At 39.3% G+C, this 15,797-nt stretch overlaps 1 protein-coding gene across 4 annotated transcripts in view; it reads right to left on the minus strand.

Annotated features, from left to right (window-relative positions):
• Positions 1-3,008: 3,008 nt before the first annotated feature.
• LOC111595676 (homeotic protein proboscipedia) overlaps positions 3,009-15,797 on the minus strand; it is a 33,841-nt gene continuing 21,052 nt past the window's right edge. For 2 of the 4 annotated variants that reach the window (XM_023309530.2, XM_023309539.2), the window contains 6 exons: positions 6,623-6,765; positions 6,189-6,303; positions 5,078-5,209; positions 4,842-5,017; positions 4,021-4,781; positions 3,009-3,582 (listed from right to left, as the gene is read on the minus strand). In XM_023309530.2, coding sequence (XP_023165298.2) covers positions 3,108-3,582; positions 4,021-4,781; positions 4,842-5,017; positions 5,078-5,209; positions 6,189-6,303; positions 6,623-6,765 — 1,802 coding nt within the window. In that variant the 3' untranslated portion in view covers positions 3,009-3,107. Of the gene's footprint in view, positions 3,583-4,020; positions 4,782-4,841; positions 5,018-5,077; positions 5,210-6,188; positions 6,304-6,622; positions 6,781-15,797 lie in introns of all 4 variants that reach the window. The other 2 variants (XM_023309522.2, XM_023309515.2) reach the window with 1 other exon arrangement.

Consider the following 15,797-nt stretch of genomic DNA (forward strand, 5'->3'; position numbering starts at 1 on the left):
ACTTTGCTGCTGATAAAACTTTTGCTGGTGACGTCGAATCGAATCCCATGCCTTAGCTCTCAGCTGGCTGCTGCATGGTCGTGCCCCCAAAACTCAATACTATTTATGCTTAGATGATGTGGTACACTATTACAGCTCCTACTTAATAAGTTTGTTGACCAAGTCGATTCTGTATTCTACTCAATTACTAACGTATGAAAGTTAATCCCGGTTGAAAGTCCTGCCTGACAATTCTGGATCCATTTTATTTGAATGATGTTAAAATACGACTGCATTTAATTTTAGTCAGCTCAGATATTTGAGCCACTTAGGATAAGTTACTCTTACTTTAAACCTCCGTACTATAATTACTTAATAATCAATTGGTTAGGGATCACCCTTCTAAATATATAGTATATTGCGTCGTAATCGTACTGTCGTCAGAATATATTTTTCACAAAATAATAAGTGCGCGTCTGTATATAAATACATATATATCATATACATATGTATTTACATATATATATATGACATGGCACATGTGTACATATATGCACCAAAGCCAAGTTTACCGAATTCGCATATAACTAAAACCTTATCAGCCCGAAGATAAGGCAGAACAGTAATTTGATAAACATGGGTTACATTAATCTTAAAATTGCTCTGTTCATTCATCTATGATGCGAAAAAGGTTTATAGTGTGCGTGTTGTCACGATTGGGTCGCAGCATGCGTGAGAGCCGAGAGAGCTGTGGCACGAGAGACTTTACCGGTTTGGCTGATGCAACAATTCCTACAAATTTCAACAGCAGCTGTTCGTTGCGCGGCACATCATGTCAGCCGACGAGCAACTTGTTACCAATCCAGCGCAACATGTTGCTATTGGCACTCCGATTTCATGTTTAGAATCAAAGAAACGTTGACCATGAACTCTAAATCAATATAGAGAAAATCACCATCAACTGTATGGAAATATGAAAATCATGCGACTTTGATTCATATAAAAATCATTGTTTCCGTTTTAAAACAAAATACCTTTTAAAGTTAATTCCAAAATGCATGCATACATACATTTGTCTTCCTATACCCGGAACCCAATCGGTGTACATTTCTTTAACATAAACATGTACCGTAGCTTATAAGCTTATTAGATTAAATACATCCATATTTAATATTTACATTTATTATGAGAGGGTCTACATTAAACTAACTAACAAGTGCTAAGGCTGTCTAAAAATGGAAAAAATGGTTTTGTATATACTTTATATTTTTAAACGCGAAAACGCTCTCAAATTTGTAAAAATCACTATTTGTCCATCTTAATTTGCCACGATCTATATAATAATTTGGTCGATCTATAGTACCAAAACGTGCTGTTTTGGGGCTCTAGCTATAAGATTGTTAAAGATTCAAATTTCCCCGATTCGTCCAATAAAATCAATATACACATTATATTCCGTAAACGAGTATCAAAACCCAAATGTCGTAAAAACGACGGCTGTGACAACCCTTATTGAGAATGTGCTTGCTAGGCTGTGGGAGAGTATGACTTTGTTTCGTGGTGAGTTGACGGATTTGAGAGATTTGTGAGAGTGCATTGAGTGGTGAGTAAGCGAATTTGATGGCTCGTGAGTAAAGGCATTTCTGTCGGCAATAACTGAATGTAAATGACGCAAAACTTTTTCTGCCGAAGCTTGCATGCCAGAATCTATCGGCTTTTAATGCCAATGTTTTGGCTGCTCGAAAGCAGATTACATATAGCTGAAGATAATGACAATATAAACAAGTAAAAGCCTATTTCATGACAAAGAAGATGGCTGTTTACAGTGGAAGTGTCTTCAAGTGATAATCTAAGTCTAAGTGATAGTTAGTCGTTGGAACACTTCCTCTATAGTAGGAAGTATACTAATGGGCCTGTAAGAGTCTGTACTGTCAACAGTTTTGCCTGTTTTGTGTGCCACAGTCATAGTGGTTTTTCCAGTAGTCTAAGAAGTAGTTTATTTTAACTCAAGTGCTGATGAGTTTGGATTTAAATTACATGCTTTTTGGGTTGGTCCTTCTTCTAATGTACAGGGTCAAAGTGATCTCTTAGTGTCTTGTGTGAATGTTTCTCTCTTTTCTTGGACTGAATTTTCCCAGAAGTGTCGGCTCTGTGTGATATATTTTGTATTAAACTGCCTTTTAGAGTTTCTTGTGAGATTCCTCTTTAAGTGAAGGTTTCGGTGTGATTCAGATTAATTGTGTGCACGACATCGATATAACGATGTCATATCAATGTTTCTTCCAGCTCTGCCACTCCAATATCTAAAGACTTCAGAATTGGAGACAGTCTAATAATAATAATATTAAGAAGATTGAAGATAATACCTCAGTGGAATTTATTTAGTTTACAACGAGTTTTTATATATTATTTATTCATTTATTTCATTCATTCATTGTTTTTTTAGAGTCTAAAATGTCTTTAAAGTTAAATTGTATTTGGGAATTGGGAAACAACATACAAACATTACACACATTGAATTAAAATTAATATTCATTCGAATACAATTGAAAATTATAATGGAAATTTTCATTTGAATCGCAAAATCCTATTGGAAAATTTCACATGTGCGACTTGAGCTACTTTCCAATATTTATTTACAAAACACAATTTGTGAAAGATTTTGTAGATTTTGATTTCTATTTTGTTAGATACGATTTATATATAGCATAGGTTTATACCTAGACTGAATTATTTTTGATTAGGACTGGTGGAAAGTTACGTTTAATTTTTACTAGCTATTTACAATTTTCTTTTAAGTTTTCTTTAATTTTACTTTTTTGTTGTTGAACGGAGATAATTTTCTTTTAACGATGGCTTTAAGCCATTTTTTTATTTAAAGGAGAGCTGCAGTTAACTCGATTACTGAGCCATGAATACATATATATATTTATATATATACTCACTCTAGCTACTTACATACACATATACATATATAGAACTAGCATTGAGACAGACATACGAACATATTTACAGATATGTATGTGGGCTACGACAAAGTGAGAGCTGATAGCTGAGAGCTTGGAGATTACATAGTAAAAATTCGACTACATCGATTGCAGTTATATTTACAATTCGGATTATCAGAACTAACTTAACTGATAGTACTCCGGAGCAAAGTCATTGGCCAGATTGCTCAGAAAATTGAAGTCCGACGAGCTGTTTGAGTTCTCCAGCCCGCTGATGACGGCTGCGCCACCAACCCCGGAGCCGCCAGTATTGGCAAACGCCTGCAGTTGTCCTCCGAAATTTGTGTTAGCATTGTGCAGATGATTGGCGGGCAGTGGCGGTGCACCGACCACCTGAACAGCGGCCGCTGCAGTCGCTGCATTATGGTGTGCATGTATATGTGGGTGAGTCTGTGCCTGCATCTGGTGATGCGGATGATGTGGATTTGCGTGTGGATGTGGCACTGGGTGGCTGTGTGTGGGCGGAATGGGTGGTTGTTGCTGGCCCGCAGTTGGGTCATAGTAGCTACCGGCGAAGTTATTGTATCCATCGCAGTTTTCCATTTGCAGGCCAAGTGCGCTATACGTTTCACCACCTCCAATGTGGTGCATAGGCCTGAAAATTAAATTAATATTTAATTGAAAAAATAATGAACAGTTCAACAATATTTGAAATATGTTTCGCTAAACACTGTGCGGTATGCGCTCATGTCTGCGGGTTTCATCCCGTGTGAGCGTAATGTTTGTGTCGTTAAGTGTGGAGCAATATTATTATTGGATAGGAATTTCGCTACTCGGTTTTGTATTTCACTAACTGTCGGTATGCTACCTAGAGGCGCTTTGTTAGCTGCTGCGTTATGTGTGGAGCAAAATAACTGCATTAAGTGGTTCTGTACTTCACTAATTGGTCACATGAGAGCGCCTTAGAAGCCGAAACTATAATTGTGGAGCAATATAATTGGTAGACGAAATTCGTTAAGTGGTTGTGTACCTTACTAGCTAGCTGCATGTCATCTAGATGGCGCTTTAGAATTCGAAATAAATTGCTACTTACTGTTGTTGATTTAAAGGCGCATGCTGTGGATGTTGCTGCTGCTGCTGTTGTTGTTGTTGCTGAAAAACTACCGTTTGGTGTTGGTGTTGGAAATTCATGTTGTCATAGTAAGCGCTACTCGCTTGCGACTTAGGATCATAGAAGTTGTTTGGTCCATTGATAGGTGGTGCCTCAAAATCACCAATGGGGTGGTGCTGCTGTTGCTGTTGTTGATGGTTCATGTACGCGCTGCCGCCATTGGTGTCGTTGTAGTTATAGTAGAATTGTTCGTGTTGGTGTTGCTGTTGTTGACTATTCTGATGGAAACTGACGTTGGCCGCATTGCTGTTCGGCTTGGGACTTAGATATTCGCCGTGAAGCGGTTGCTGTTGCTGCTGTTGTTGCTTATGCGGGTTGTGGTGCGGCGAGGCGGAAAATTCAATATCGTATTTACCGTAATAGTCCTGAGGCATCTGCTGCGCCGCCTGTAAATTTTTCGCATTTGGATTCGGATTGGGGCTAGAATAGTAGCCAGCGCCCGGGAAATAAGCAGCCGGAGCTGCTGCGCCATTGTTCTCGCCCAATGGGGAGGCAACTGCAATTGAAATGGCATTAGCATTGGCGCTTTGATACCGTTTCTTGCCGGCAGTCTTGGTTGCCGGAGAGTTGGAAGCGGCAGCGGCGGTGTCTGGATCACGGCGAAAACTGGCCAAACTAGGACCCGCATCATAGCCAAAAGGTGAGGCCTTAGACGAGGTGGATACGGCCTCCTTCTTAATAACCTATCAAGTGGAATATATAAAAATATGGATTGATTTGAAATTCAGAAATCAAAATCTCACTTGACTGTGACTGTCGTCTTTTTTCTTAACCTTGATGGGACTTTCCTCGATGTCCTCGTCTAGGCTAACGCTGGACGCTACACTGGAGTCGGCGCTGATGACATTCGAGGCGGAGACAGTGCTGCTGCCCAGCAGATTGGACGAAATGCCAGTTTCCAGCGATGAATTGGGAGTAACTGTGTTTTAGGAACGATAGAGATTTAGTTTAGGATTACTTCCCGCAGCAAAACACTTACGACTTCCAGCACTCGGATTATTGTTTGTGGCGCTAGGCGTATTGTTGTTGTGTCCTCGCGAATTGGACGTGGAGTCGGGAATATCATCGGAGGGCAGCTCGCAGCCTTGACACGACTTCTTCGAATTGGAGTCTGCGTTTCGCGTGAACCAAAAGTAAATCAGTTTTTGTTTAAAGCGTGCAAGTTGATGATATGTTTTTATGAAGAAAACAAAAAAAAAACACAAAAACGGAAACCAAAAATAAGAATCGAAAGAAAGAGACAACCCGAACTACTAAAACTGGCGGTATCAGCAGAAGGGTTAGCTCAAAGTCGCGTGAGCGACGCGGCAACTCTCGCTAAAGTTGAGCCCTCCTCCAGCTGACAGTGATTGATAAGCTACAGCATATTCTACTCTTCTTCTTTGCGTAATCAGCCTCAAAAAGTAAAAGTGACCCGCTAAACATAACCGAGTGTTTCGCGGTAGAGTGGTTAGTGGTTCTGTTAAGTTGGGAGTACAATAAGCTTTGTGTGTCATTGGATATGTTCCTTAAAGTGTTCCAAATCTCAAAATATTCTTGATATCTGCAGGAGACTTTTAGAGCTATCAGATCTAGCTAACACTTTTCAATAATCTCTTATATAAACTAGTTAGGAATTAGATTTAGATGGACTATTCTGTACTTAGTAGGGAAGCTTGCCTGAAACTCTTGTTAATAGAGTAAGAGTAAGAGTTATTACATGACTTTGTTCGACATTAATCAAACTTAATTTGAACACAATTATTTTTAGCTCAAAATCTGAACCCAAGTTAAGTATTTGCTCATCACATCGAAAACTTGAGATTTTTAGGCTACTTGAAAATGCATTAATCGTAAAATATTTAATTTGGCTTGTTTTGCACATGGCATCGTTAAGTATTGCCATCAATTTAACTCTTTTCTAGTCGTAACTCAAATTTCTCTTTGTATATTGTATTTTGTCTCACTGGTTTGACATGTGAAGAAGGACTTTATTTAGGCCGCATCAGTAGTTGGTTAAGTTTGCCACCCATTCTGTACCCATAGTTGCACTTGTTCAGTTATTTAAGCAATATATTTTGATTGGTATTTGAAATAAACTTTGCACTCACTGCTATCGGATTGATCATCGTCACCTTTGAGGCTGTCCTTATTGTCCTCATCGTCGGTCTTCGAGAGTGTTTGCCTCTTGTGCTTCATGCGACGATTTTGAAACCAAACTTTGACCTGAAATGAACAAATGGCCATACAAGATGCATTATATTACATAAGATTAGAAGTGAGGTGTGAAAGAGAACAATTAAAACGAAGAAAAGACTTCAGCCCAGACGCACAAGTGCGGAACTCAGCCACTGTCAACCTTGGCGTCGTGTAATTCATCACAAATAATGGAATTTTTGCACCTTTTAAAGAGCAGGTGGAGGGCTGGCTGACTGAGTGACTGCCAGACCTTCAAGCTGAGCGTTGAAATAAATTGAGTAAGAAATGGCAGACGGAAAAGGGCAGAGCATGCGCTGCATAGGGGGAGCAAAGAGTTGGCACTCACCTGTCGCTCGGTCAGATCCAGGCTGGCAGCTATTTCAATTCTTCTTGGGCGGCATAAATACTTATTGAAATGGAATTCCTTCTCCAGCTCCAGCAGCTGCGTGTTTGTGTACGCGGTGCGCAGACGTCGGGGCAGGCCGTTTTCTGGAACGAATTCAGCTGCAATTGAAAATTGCATATTCTTGTTTGAGTCCGTGGGTAAATGTGAATTTGAACGTGGCCCTACGTGGATAGCGGAGCGCCTTCTACTAACAAATTGCAAACGCTTCGACTTCGAGTACGGGTTCGAGTTCGGGGCGTTACCAACTACAACAACAAGGACTGACAGGAATCGAAAGCGACAATTTGAAGTATTGAAGATGCGCTGCAACTGCAGCAACTGCTGCTCATGGAATCTCTGTGATTGCGATTGTGATTGTGATCAATCCATCAGCTCGTCACCGGCCATAACTAATTCGAAGCTGTGGCAACTATGTGGCAAGCGCTTCCTGTCTGCCGCATAGCCCTGAGTGAGGCTGCAGCTGATGTTAATGTGGCTGCCACCAAATGCGGGTAACGCAGCTCAGCCAAAGTTTTGTCGACGCTGCGAGCAGCTTCCACTCCCAATTCCCTTCTCTATCTCAATCTCAATCTCAAGCGTTAAGTAATTAACAAAAATCTAATCAATCAATCCGTGAGGCGCGTGAAGCATTGCCACAAGGCGGCACGTAGCGACACTTCAAGTAGTTTGGCTACTGTTTCTCCTGCAACTTCTTTCATCCTCCTCAACTTTTCGTTAGCTTCATTTAAATATTTAACTGGATTTTATAAGTGAAGTGAGCACTCTCACAATACTATACAAATTGCAAGATTTTCTTTGAGTGAATGCTTTCTTATTTTATTTTTAGTTTAGTTTTCCGTTTTTCTTTAGATGAAGTTATTATGATATGTATTGAGTGAAAGCATGAATCTCTTTGATACTAGCTAATATTTGATAAAAATAAGTACAGAATAAGTTTCAAGCAAATTGAAACTATTTTAAACAAACTTTTCTTTAGGATTTTTTTTTCGAGAGGAACTTATAATTTTGTCAAATGATTTTCCCTTTTAAATTTGGGCTAATCAATTGGCTTATATGTGTTGAAGAAATGCGACCATTTGATTGGGTTCACTAACTCACTTAACGTATTTGCTGCAGCATATGAAAATACCTGTATCTAACGATAGTAAGAAAATGGAAATTGAATTCGAATTGCTTAAAGTGGAAAACAAAAGTCAAAAGTCAGAGCCAACAGCAAATACTTATATTTCGCATACAATAAAAAGGTGCAAGAAAAGTAATATATTCGCATATGATATGATGGGTAAAGTGAGCATTTTGATATTTTTACGCCTTATTTGCATTGATGCGATGAAAATGGAAAATGTTTGCACGTGAATTTCCAGTTGAACGAAGCTCGGTCTCAATAGCCAGCCAAATGGCAGCAGCAGCCAGACATAGACACTGATTGAATTACAGATGCGAGTTCCTTCATCAATACTGCCGAAAGCGGATGCCATAAACACCACCTGGATGCCGCCCGCACACACACACACGCGCACACACAACCCATTTCCTCGAATAGCAGGGCAGGCGGGCGTGTGGGTGTGGCAGCAAGTCGCATGCTACGAGTACTTGCGAAAAGTGCCCAGATATGAGAGGGTATTCGGAGCGAGAAGCATAAATTTCGCACAAAAGTTGCAACCAAACTGTTTACGAGCAAAAGGCAAGAGGGCAAGAGAGAGGGTGTTATGGAGATGGGCCGAGAGGGGTGGCAGCTAGCAGGCAGGCGACCGACGAAACTGAAAAGTAAAGTGCACAAAAGCAGAAAATATGATTTCCTTTTTGGCGACGACGAGCAGAAAGATAATTTTCTAAACCGAACCGTGCACACACACACACATCCACACATACACTCACAGAGAGACACACACACACGCGCACCAGCAAGAGGAGCAAGAGTTGGTAGCAAATGGAAAGCAAGTTGGTTGCAATTTCTGCAGCCTGGTCAAAATGAAAACCAGCTCGACGACAGCTGGTTAGGGCATTCAAGGTATCTGAAAATTACAAAATGAATTTTTGGCGAGGGCGAGGGGGGTGGCGATGGGGAGATCGTTGCATTGGAAATGTCATCAGCATGGATGAAATGCCGGAAAAGTCAAAACGTAACGAAACTTATCAGCAACTACGTCGGATACTTTGTGCAGCAGCACTTGCCAGCGGGCCTAGCCAAAGATTTGTGTTATAAAACAGAGCCCGCCTTAGGTAATATGAGCGTATGTATATGGTCACAAAATATTAATTTGCAGCTCGGAAGTGCTACTCGTGATTTACAGCACTTGAAATACACTTATTAACAGCGCCCAGAGCATAATTTACATGTTAACACTTAAACGCACTCGCTCTCCAGCTTGACCTTTTTTCTCGCACTGCTGCCCGCCTGCTGCAGTCAACTATGTGAAAATTTATGTCTGCATTTTGGTTAGGCGAACAGAAAAAAAAAACAGAAATTGCCACACTTAACGCATCTGCTGCCCCCAGTGCACACCGAAATTAAAATGGGCGTAAATTTTGCCAACAATTGCAAAATGTTTGCAACCGAAGCGAAAGGTAGCTTACAAGACTTTTAAGTTGTTCATTGCTTATTAAAATTATTACACTGCGCGAAGTTCATTATTATTTATTATTTTTAAAAATAGTTTAACTTAAATATATAAGAAAAATACAAAATGCCTTTTGCTGCTATTTATCTATGTCATAGTTTGTATGTTTCATAGTCGTAGTTCTTCTTCTATACTCTTCTTGCCTGAGAGACTCTTAAGAATAAGAGTTATTTTAAATTATTTTAAATCTTCAAACAATACGTTATAATATTATTTAACATACTAAATCAAGACAGAATTGTAGCTAAATTGGCAATATTTTGTAGTTTGTAGTATCAAGTGCTGGAAAATGTTAAGTAAAAACTAACAAGACGAAGTCTTACAAAATAGAGCAAGCTTTTTTATAGACACATCTCAAGATAATAGAACAACAATGAATTATTTAATAATTGCAGTAAGTTATAAAATAGTCTAAGCATTTAAGGTACATAGGCCAATATGCACAGTGTATTTACCTCATTTAAATCATGCTCAACTCCCATGGCAAAGAATGTGCCTTTTTTGCGAGGCAAGCTCCCAGTCTGTGTCTTTGCCTTTGCCCATGCTTGTACGCTGGGCCTTGGCTCTGGGTTTTGTGCTTTTGACCACTTTACACGTGTTAGTCCATAAGGATGCACATTACGAACATTTGTGGACACATGAATGGGACAGCGGTCAACAAGGTGGACACAATTTGTGGCAGGACCTTTGCGATTCGCCAGCAAAGAACAAACAAGATGACCAAAGGTGGACACTAAAAAAATGACCTCAATTTATCTTGTTAAATATTCTGGCTAGCGGCGAGAGGTAGCGAGAATAGAAGCAGGCGAAGCAACATTCTGTGGCTTGAGTTATGCTGAAGTTTGTGGTTGCAAAACTTTAAAGGGCCAGGCTGAAAGTGCTTACTGGAAAATTGTTGTGGGTAAGGTGGGGGCCATGACAAATTCAATCAAAAAAGCAACTGACGACGAAACGGAGGAGGCATACGGTTGTGCAGCTTATATGGACGGCTTCTTGGCTTGAGTTTCAGCTTCAGCTACCTCGAATGCCAAATGCTGCGATGCAATGCAGTAAAAATGCTCAAGCTGACAACAAAAAGACACACAGCTACAGAGACAGATACAGATACATTTACAGAAAAGTAGAGCTGGAGCTGGAGCTGGAGCTGGAACTCTGGTGTGGGACGACAAACGTACGAATGCGCAGAGCTGCATCATTAATCATTTCCAACCAAGGAAGACAACGACTGAGACGAGACGGAAAAGAAGGCGATGACGACGACGACGACGATGGCAGTAGAAAAAGTCAATTTCTCATGAAAATATTTTGTATATGTATCTATTTGCTATGCGTCTGCAAACTACAAGCAACAACCAAACAAAAAATAAGAGAAGACGACGAAGATGCGTGGCATTTTAAACTAGAGCCACAGTTGCGCTTATCTATTTTATTGGCTATTCAAGTCTAACGTGGCTTGAAGCTTGTTGCTGCCCAATCCCTGGTTAAGTGGTTCTCCACGGGGTGTTCGACTGTTGAGTGGCTGCTGATTAGCTGCCTGGCAGGAGGAGACAAAGGCCAAGTTAGGGCCCAGATGAATGTCTTCAATCATTTAATTGTGGGCTTGATTGACATTCATGCGAAAAGTGTACAGCACTTCCTGCTGGCCAAGCATTTGTTCTGGATTAGTTTTAATTAGCCTGGATGAAAGGGTTGTTGCAAATAGCAACAGCAACAGCAACAGCAACAGTAACAACAGTGCTCAAAAGTATAACGATTATCTAGCATATACAATTTACGGGACGTTCCTTAGCTTGAATGCTTTTACCGAGCTGCCAGTCGCAAAGATAAATTAGAGAAATATATTTAATGACTTTTCATGACCAGCAAATGTCAACAAACAGAACATTTACAGACCAGTCACAACAACAACAACGACAATGATAACAAAACTATGTGAATGGTGGATTGTTTATCTAAACTGTAGGACCCTCCTCTAAGCTGCTGCTGCTGTTGCCTGCAGTGCGCGGTAGGTGTGAAAATTGTTGATTAATGTTTGCTTTTTGAATTGTCACTGCTAAAACTGCATATTCAAAAGTAAAGTAAATTGTTTTCATAATTTTCAAATGGTTATTTTGAGAAATATATAAATAAATTTAATATTTCTTTGTGAATTGTTAAAAATTTATTTAAATATTTCTTTGAAATAATTCATTTGTTCAAAGTTTGGAAAACTAAATTTATTTTTAGCTTTTTGATAATTTTTATATTAATTAACATTTGAATAGTATTGTAAGTGACGAAAATGACTCAGACAAATATATTATACTAATATAATATTTTATAAGAAATTCTAACTTGTATCAAAAGGCAATTGAAGAAAATTTGCAATTAAAGATCTTAGACAAAGTGTTTTAAACTCTTTTAGGAATGCGGTTACAACAAACGTATATATTTTAAAAAATTAAATAAATAGTTATTTATATATTTTTATTTTAACAAACATTTTTTTAAAAAATCTAGTTATTAATCAAAGACGTAACTCTTAACTCTCACTAGCTGTTTCACTAGTTTCAGCTAGACTTAACAAAATATTAAAACTAAAAATATACATATTTTCAGTCTTAATTCAATGTAAATATTAAATTGATGTGTAAAAAACAAACTTATAAATTCAATTTTTCTCAAGCGATAAAATCATAAAACCATTAGGAAGCATTTGGGAACCCAGGCAAAGCCAAAATAAAATACTGTTATCCGTTTAAATGTGGTCACAAATGTTGTATAACTTTTTATTATTAAAAAAAGCTTCTCACATATTTTTCAGTACACATACAAAAGTATACAAAAACTCATGGCCGATCGTCACTGAATCAAGTTGAATACTTTAAAGCGGCTCAAATTGAAAAACTTTCAACATGGCCTGCTCAACTACATACATATATATACATACATATAACTTCTGTATTTTATTTTCATATATTTTTTATACAGATGCGCATGAGTCTAAAAAAGAAAGAAAGAAACATTTCGTCTCGTCTCGTCTCGTCAGGGAAATATGAAAGCTGTTGGTAAACTTTATGCAGCGCCTAAGCCCCTGTTTCATAGCCAAGCCCCATACCCCTTCCCGTCTCTAACTTCATCTCCGCCCATGCCTTTGGCTGTGTCTCCGGTCTGTCATTTTGGCCTGCTGCGTGTATTGCCTCAGCCATGGCTCAAATATGAAATCCATCAGGGATGCTAAGAGCTGTCAATCAAAATCAGCGAGGGAAACTTTTTCAGCAGAAATTTACATTTCCCTCTTCTCTCTCTCTCTCTCTTTCTCTCGCTGTTTCTCTGTGTGGGGTAGCTCTGGATTAAGCCCAGCATGTTTGCCAGATTGAAAGCGAATTAAAAATGAAATTTAAAGTATACCAGGGTATGCAAGCATCCATGCAAAATTGATGTCGATTTAAAAACGTTGCCAAAGGCTTTGCGTTTTAATTCCTAATGGTCGAAAATGACAACAATTCTGCACGCTGGCCACAAATGATGTGACTTTAGCAAATGCGATTACAACAAAGCAGCTCGAATGGAAAACTAACAACAACTAGAAGTAGTAATTGCCCCTGTTTTAAAATCTCTTTTCAAGTTGCGAGCGTGGCAAAAACGCCATGAAAAGGCGCGCAGTTTTTCGCAGTTGTAGGTGGAGTTTGAGTAACAATAACGATCGCCGTATAAAAAGTGCCGCCAGCTCATATGAAAGCGAGTGAAAAATTATCCCTGTGTGCGTATTGTATAGTTGCCAGACAAAGACACACTCAGCTGAAGGCCAAAAATCAGCTTAAGATCGTTTCAATGTCTGCCTGGACAACTCTTTGAATACGCTCATAGTTAGAGTGTGTGGCATGAATGGCAACAGCAGCAGCAGCAGCAGCAGCAGCAGTAATGGCTGCCCGGCCATGATTAATCAATATTTTTGTGTGGAAATGCAACAAAAGCGTCGCCAAGTGGCGGGCAGCAGTTGCCAACAGCTAAAGCTACAGATGCGGCTGCCGCATTTCTTTTGGGCCAGGTTTTTCAGTTTTGGCTGCGGCATTTGACAGATCAACGCGCGCTGACAGCTTTGTGTTGTTGTTGTTGTTGCTGTTTCTGGGCTGCCATTGAGCAATGTTGAGCATAATTGATGATGCGGCTTTGGCTTTTGAATTTTGTGTTTTGTATTTTGTATTTTGTATTTCATATATACATTTTTCGATGGGGTTTCTTGATCGCATTTAGCTTCACGCTACGCTCAACGCACATCTCACATTTTGTGGGGCTTTTGTGATCGATCATTGAGCGAATAGAAGCGAATTTCAGTTGTCTGATCGCATCGGCTACTGTTTATGTTCACGGTTTATTGCTGATGATAGCCGTGAGTGGTGTAAAAACCTGTCCGACCAATAGAAGGCTGGCAATAGCAATGTGAAGGCCTTTAATTAGAATTGTGCCGTCAACAGAATGTTGATTATTTGGTAACTAAGCATATAATATGCTGATTGAAAACTGAAAAACAATCCGTTTTTTATATTTCACGACTTTAAAATTATTATTGGAATTGGCCAACTTTTAGCACTGGAACGTTAAAACTATAATTAATGCTAGAAACACAAGATATCAAATTCAATTGAAATATTAATGCTTTTGTACTTAAAAGTCACAACACAGACTTTGATTTAAGCCAAGCCTAATCATACATTTTTATTGGCATCTAGTTCTTAACCATCCTCGTAAATATCTTAAATTTTAACGGAGTCCACTAAAATTTTGTATCATAAAATTTAGTTCGATTAATGCGAAAGTTTATGCTTTAAATACTTAAGTCTTGTAGCTGGATTTTACTCCAGAGTTTTGCATTTTAGATTAGAGTTAGGCCTTTTTAGATTGGATTTTTTGGTTCAGGGTGCAAAGTAAATTGCATTTTCTGGTTCGAATCTGTTCACTGTAGCATACTCTCGGACTCGTCTTGTAAACATTAATATCAATTGACATAATCAAGTCAATTGACATAATTTAGATTATGTTGTGCATTAATTTAAGTTTCTTAAACGCTCACTTCAATTTATTGTCTGAGTCAAAATTAAAATATTCGCCGCAACTTTTCAGTTTGTCGTGGTCGTTGCTTTTGTTTGCAGAATATAAAATTTATTTTTCTGCTCGATTTGATTCACATTAAATAAGCTGTTAAAACGCAAGTAATTCTGGCGCCTCCAAAGCTGGAGCTGGAACTGGTAGCTGGAAATGAAATGCCGCAATCATTTTGGCTGTAGCCACAGGAATCAGATATCCAGCTGGGATAAGAAAAGCGCGGACTCATGGCCAGTGCAAATATTTCTAAGGCCGGAGACTGCCGAGGAAATTGCCGCATTCCACAAGCCGAGGACGATGGCTAGGGCGAAGCTCAACCTGTGGCCAGTTCGCATCACGGCGTTTCCGTGGCCGAGGGCAAAAATGAAAATATATAGAAATACGTATAAATAAGATTGCGACTGGAAAGTCGAATGGGACGAGGGGTCTTGAGCGGCGAGTGGGGCTTAGGCAAACGCTAAGGCAAAAACTTTGCTTGAAACAACAAAATAATGCCTCATTTTTTCTTATCGCAGCAATAAAGCAGCATAAACGCTTCATTTCCATTTGTCTCGCAACTGAATCGCCCTCAGCCCACGGCAGAGACGCAACGTCACTCGCCCGAAGAGACGGCAGAGAGGGGGGGTCAGTTTGACTAGAGGAGTATTGGGTTGGGGAGTTACATGGTGGCCACCCAGTCGGCGACGCCGGCTGTCCACATCAGAAGCTTTGCCGAAGTAAAACTAAAAGAAAAAACCGTTTACACGCCAAGCGCAAGTTTCTTGCTTTCTTTCTTTTTTCTTTTTCTTCTACTGCTGTTTCTTGCGATTTTGCCATGTTCTCTGTTTCGTCATTTCTTGTAAGCCATCAGCCCGCTGTGGCTGTTGCTGTTGCTGTTGTTGTTGCAGCATTTTTATCGCCCGTAAGTTTTGCTTATTTAAACACATCAACAACAACAACAACAACAACAACAACCGGCGGCGCAATATTCACGGTAAATAAAAAACAAAAGTCACTTCCGTTGCGCCAAAAGGAAAACGCGAAAAGTCTGCAGACGACGTCTGTGGGCAGTGGCCCCATCGACTTAGGACTAGATACAGAGCTCTTCTAATTAGTTGAAAAACAGTCGCAGATATCGGCGGTAGAAATATTGGCTTAAGCTTAAAAACTGAACAACAAACTATATGTGCTTTCTTATAAAGTACATGCGGAAGAGAAATCGCACAAGTTTACGATTATTAAAAATGTCAGAATACATTAAATTTTGATTTGGGTTAAGATAAAGTACGCAACAGAATATCATTTCCAAATGACAAATACATTAAAACAGATTTGATCATAAGACGAAGTTAACTTAATAGTAGCTCTAAATCGTCATCAATTATTATAGAAAATGTGATTCGTAGAAAGCTGAAGATAATTTAATTTCA

Source organism: Drosophila hydei, unplaced genomic scaffold (genome assembly GCF_003285905.1).
Source record: "Drosophila hydei strain 15085-1641.00,03,60 unplaced genomic scaffold, DhydRS2 tig00000063-arrow-pilon, whole genome shotgun sequence".
Classification (NCBI taxonomy): domain Eukaryota; kingdom Metazoa; phylum Arthropoda; class Insecta; order Diptera; family Drosophilidae; genus Drosophila; species Drosophila hydei.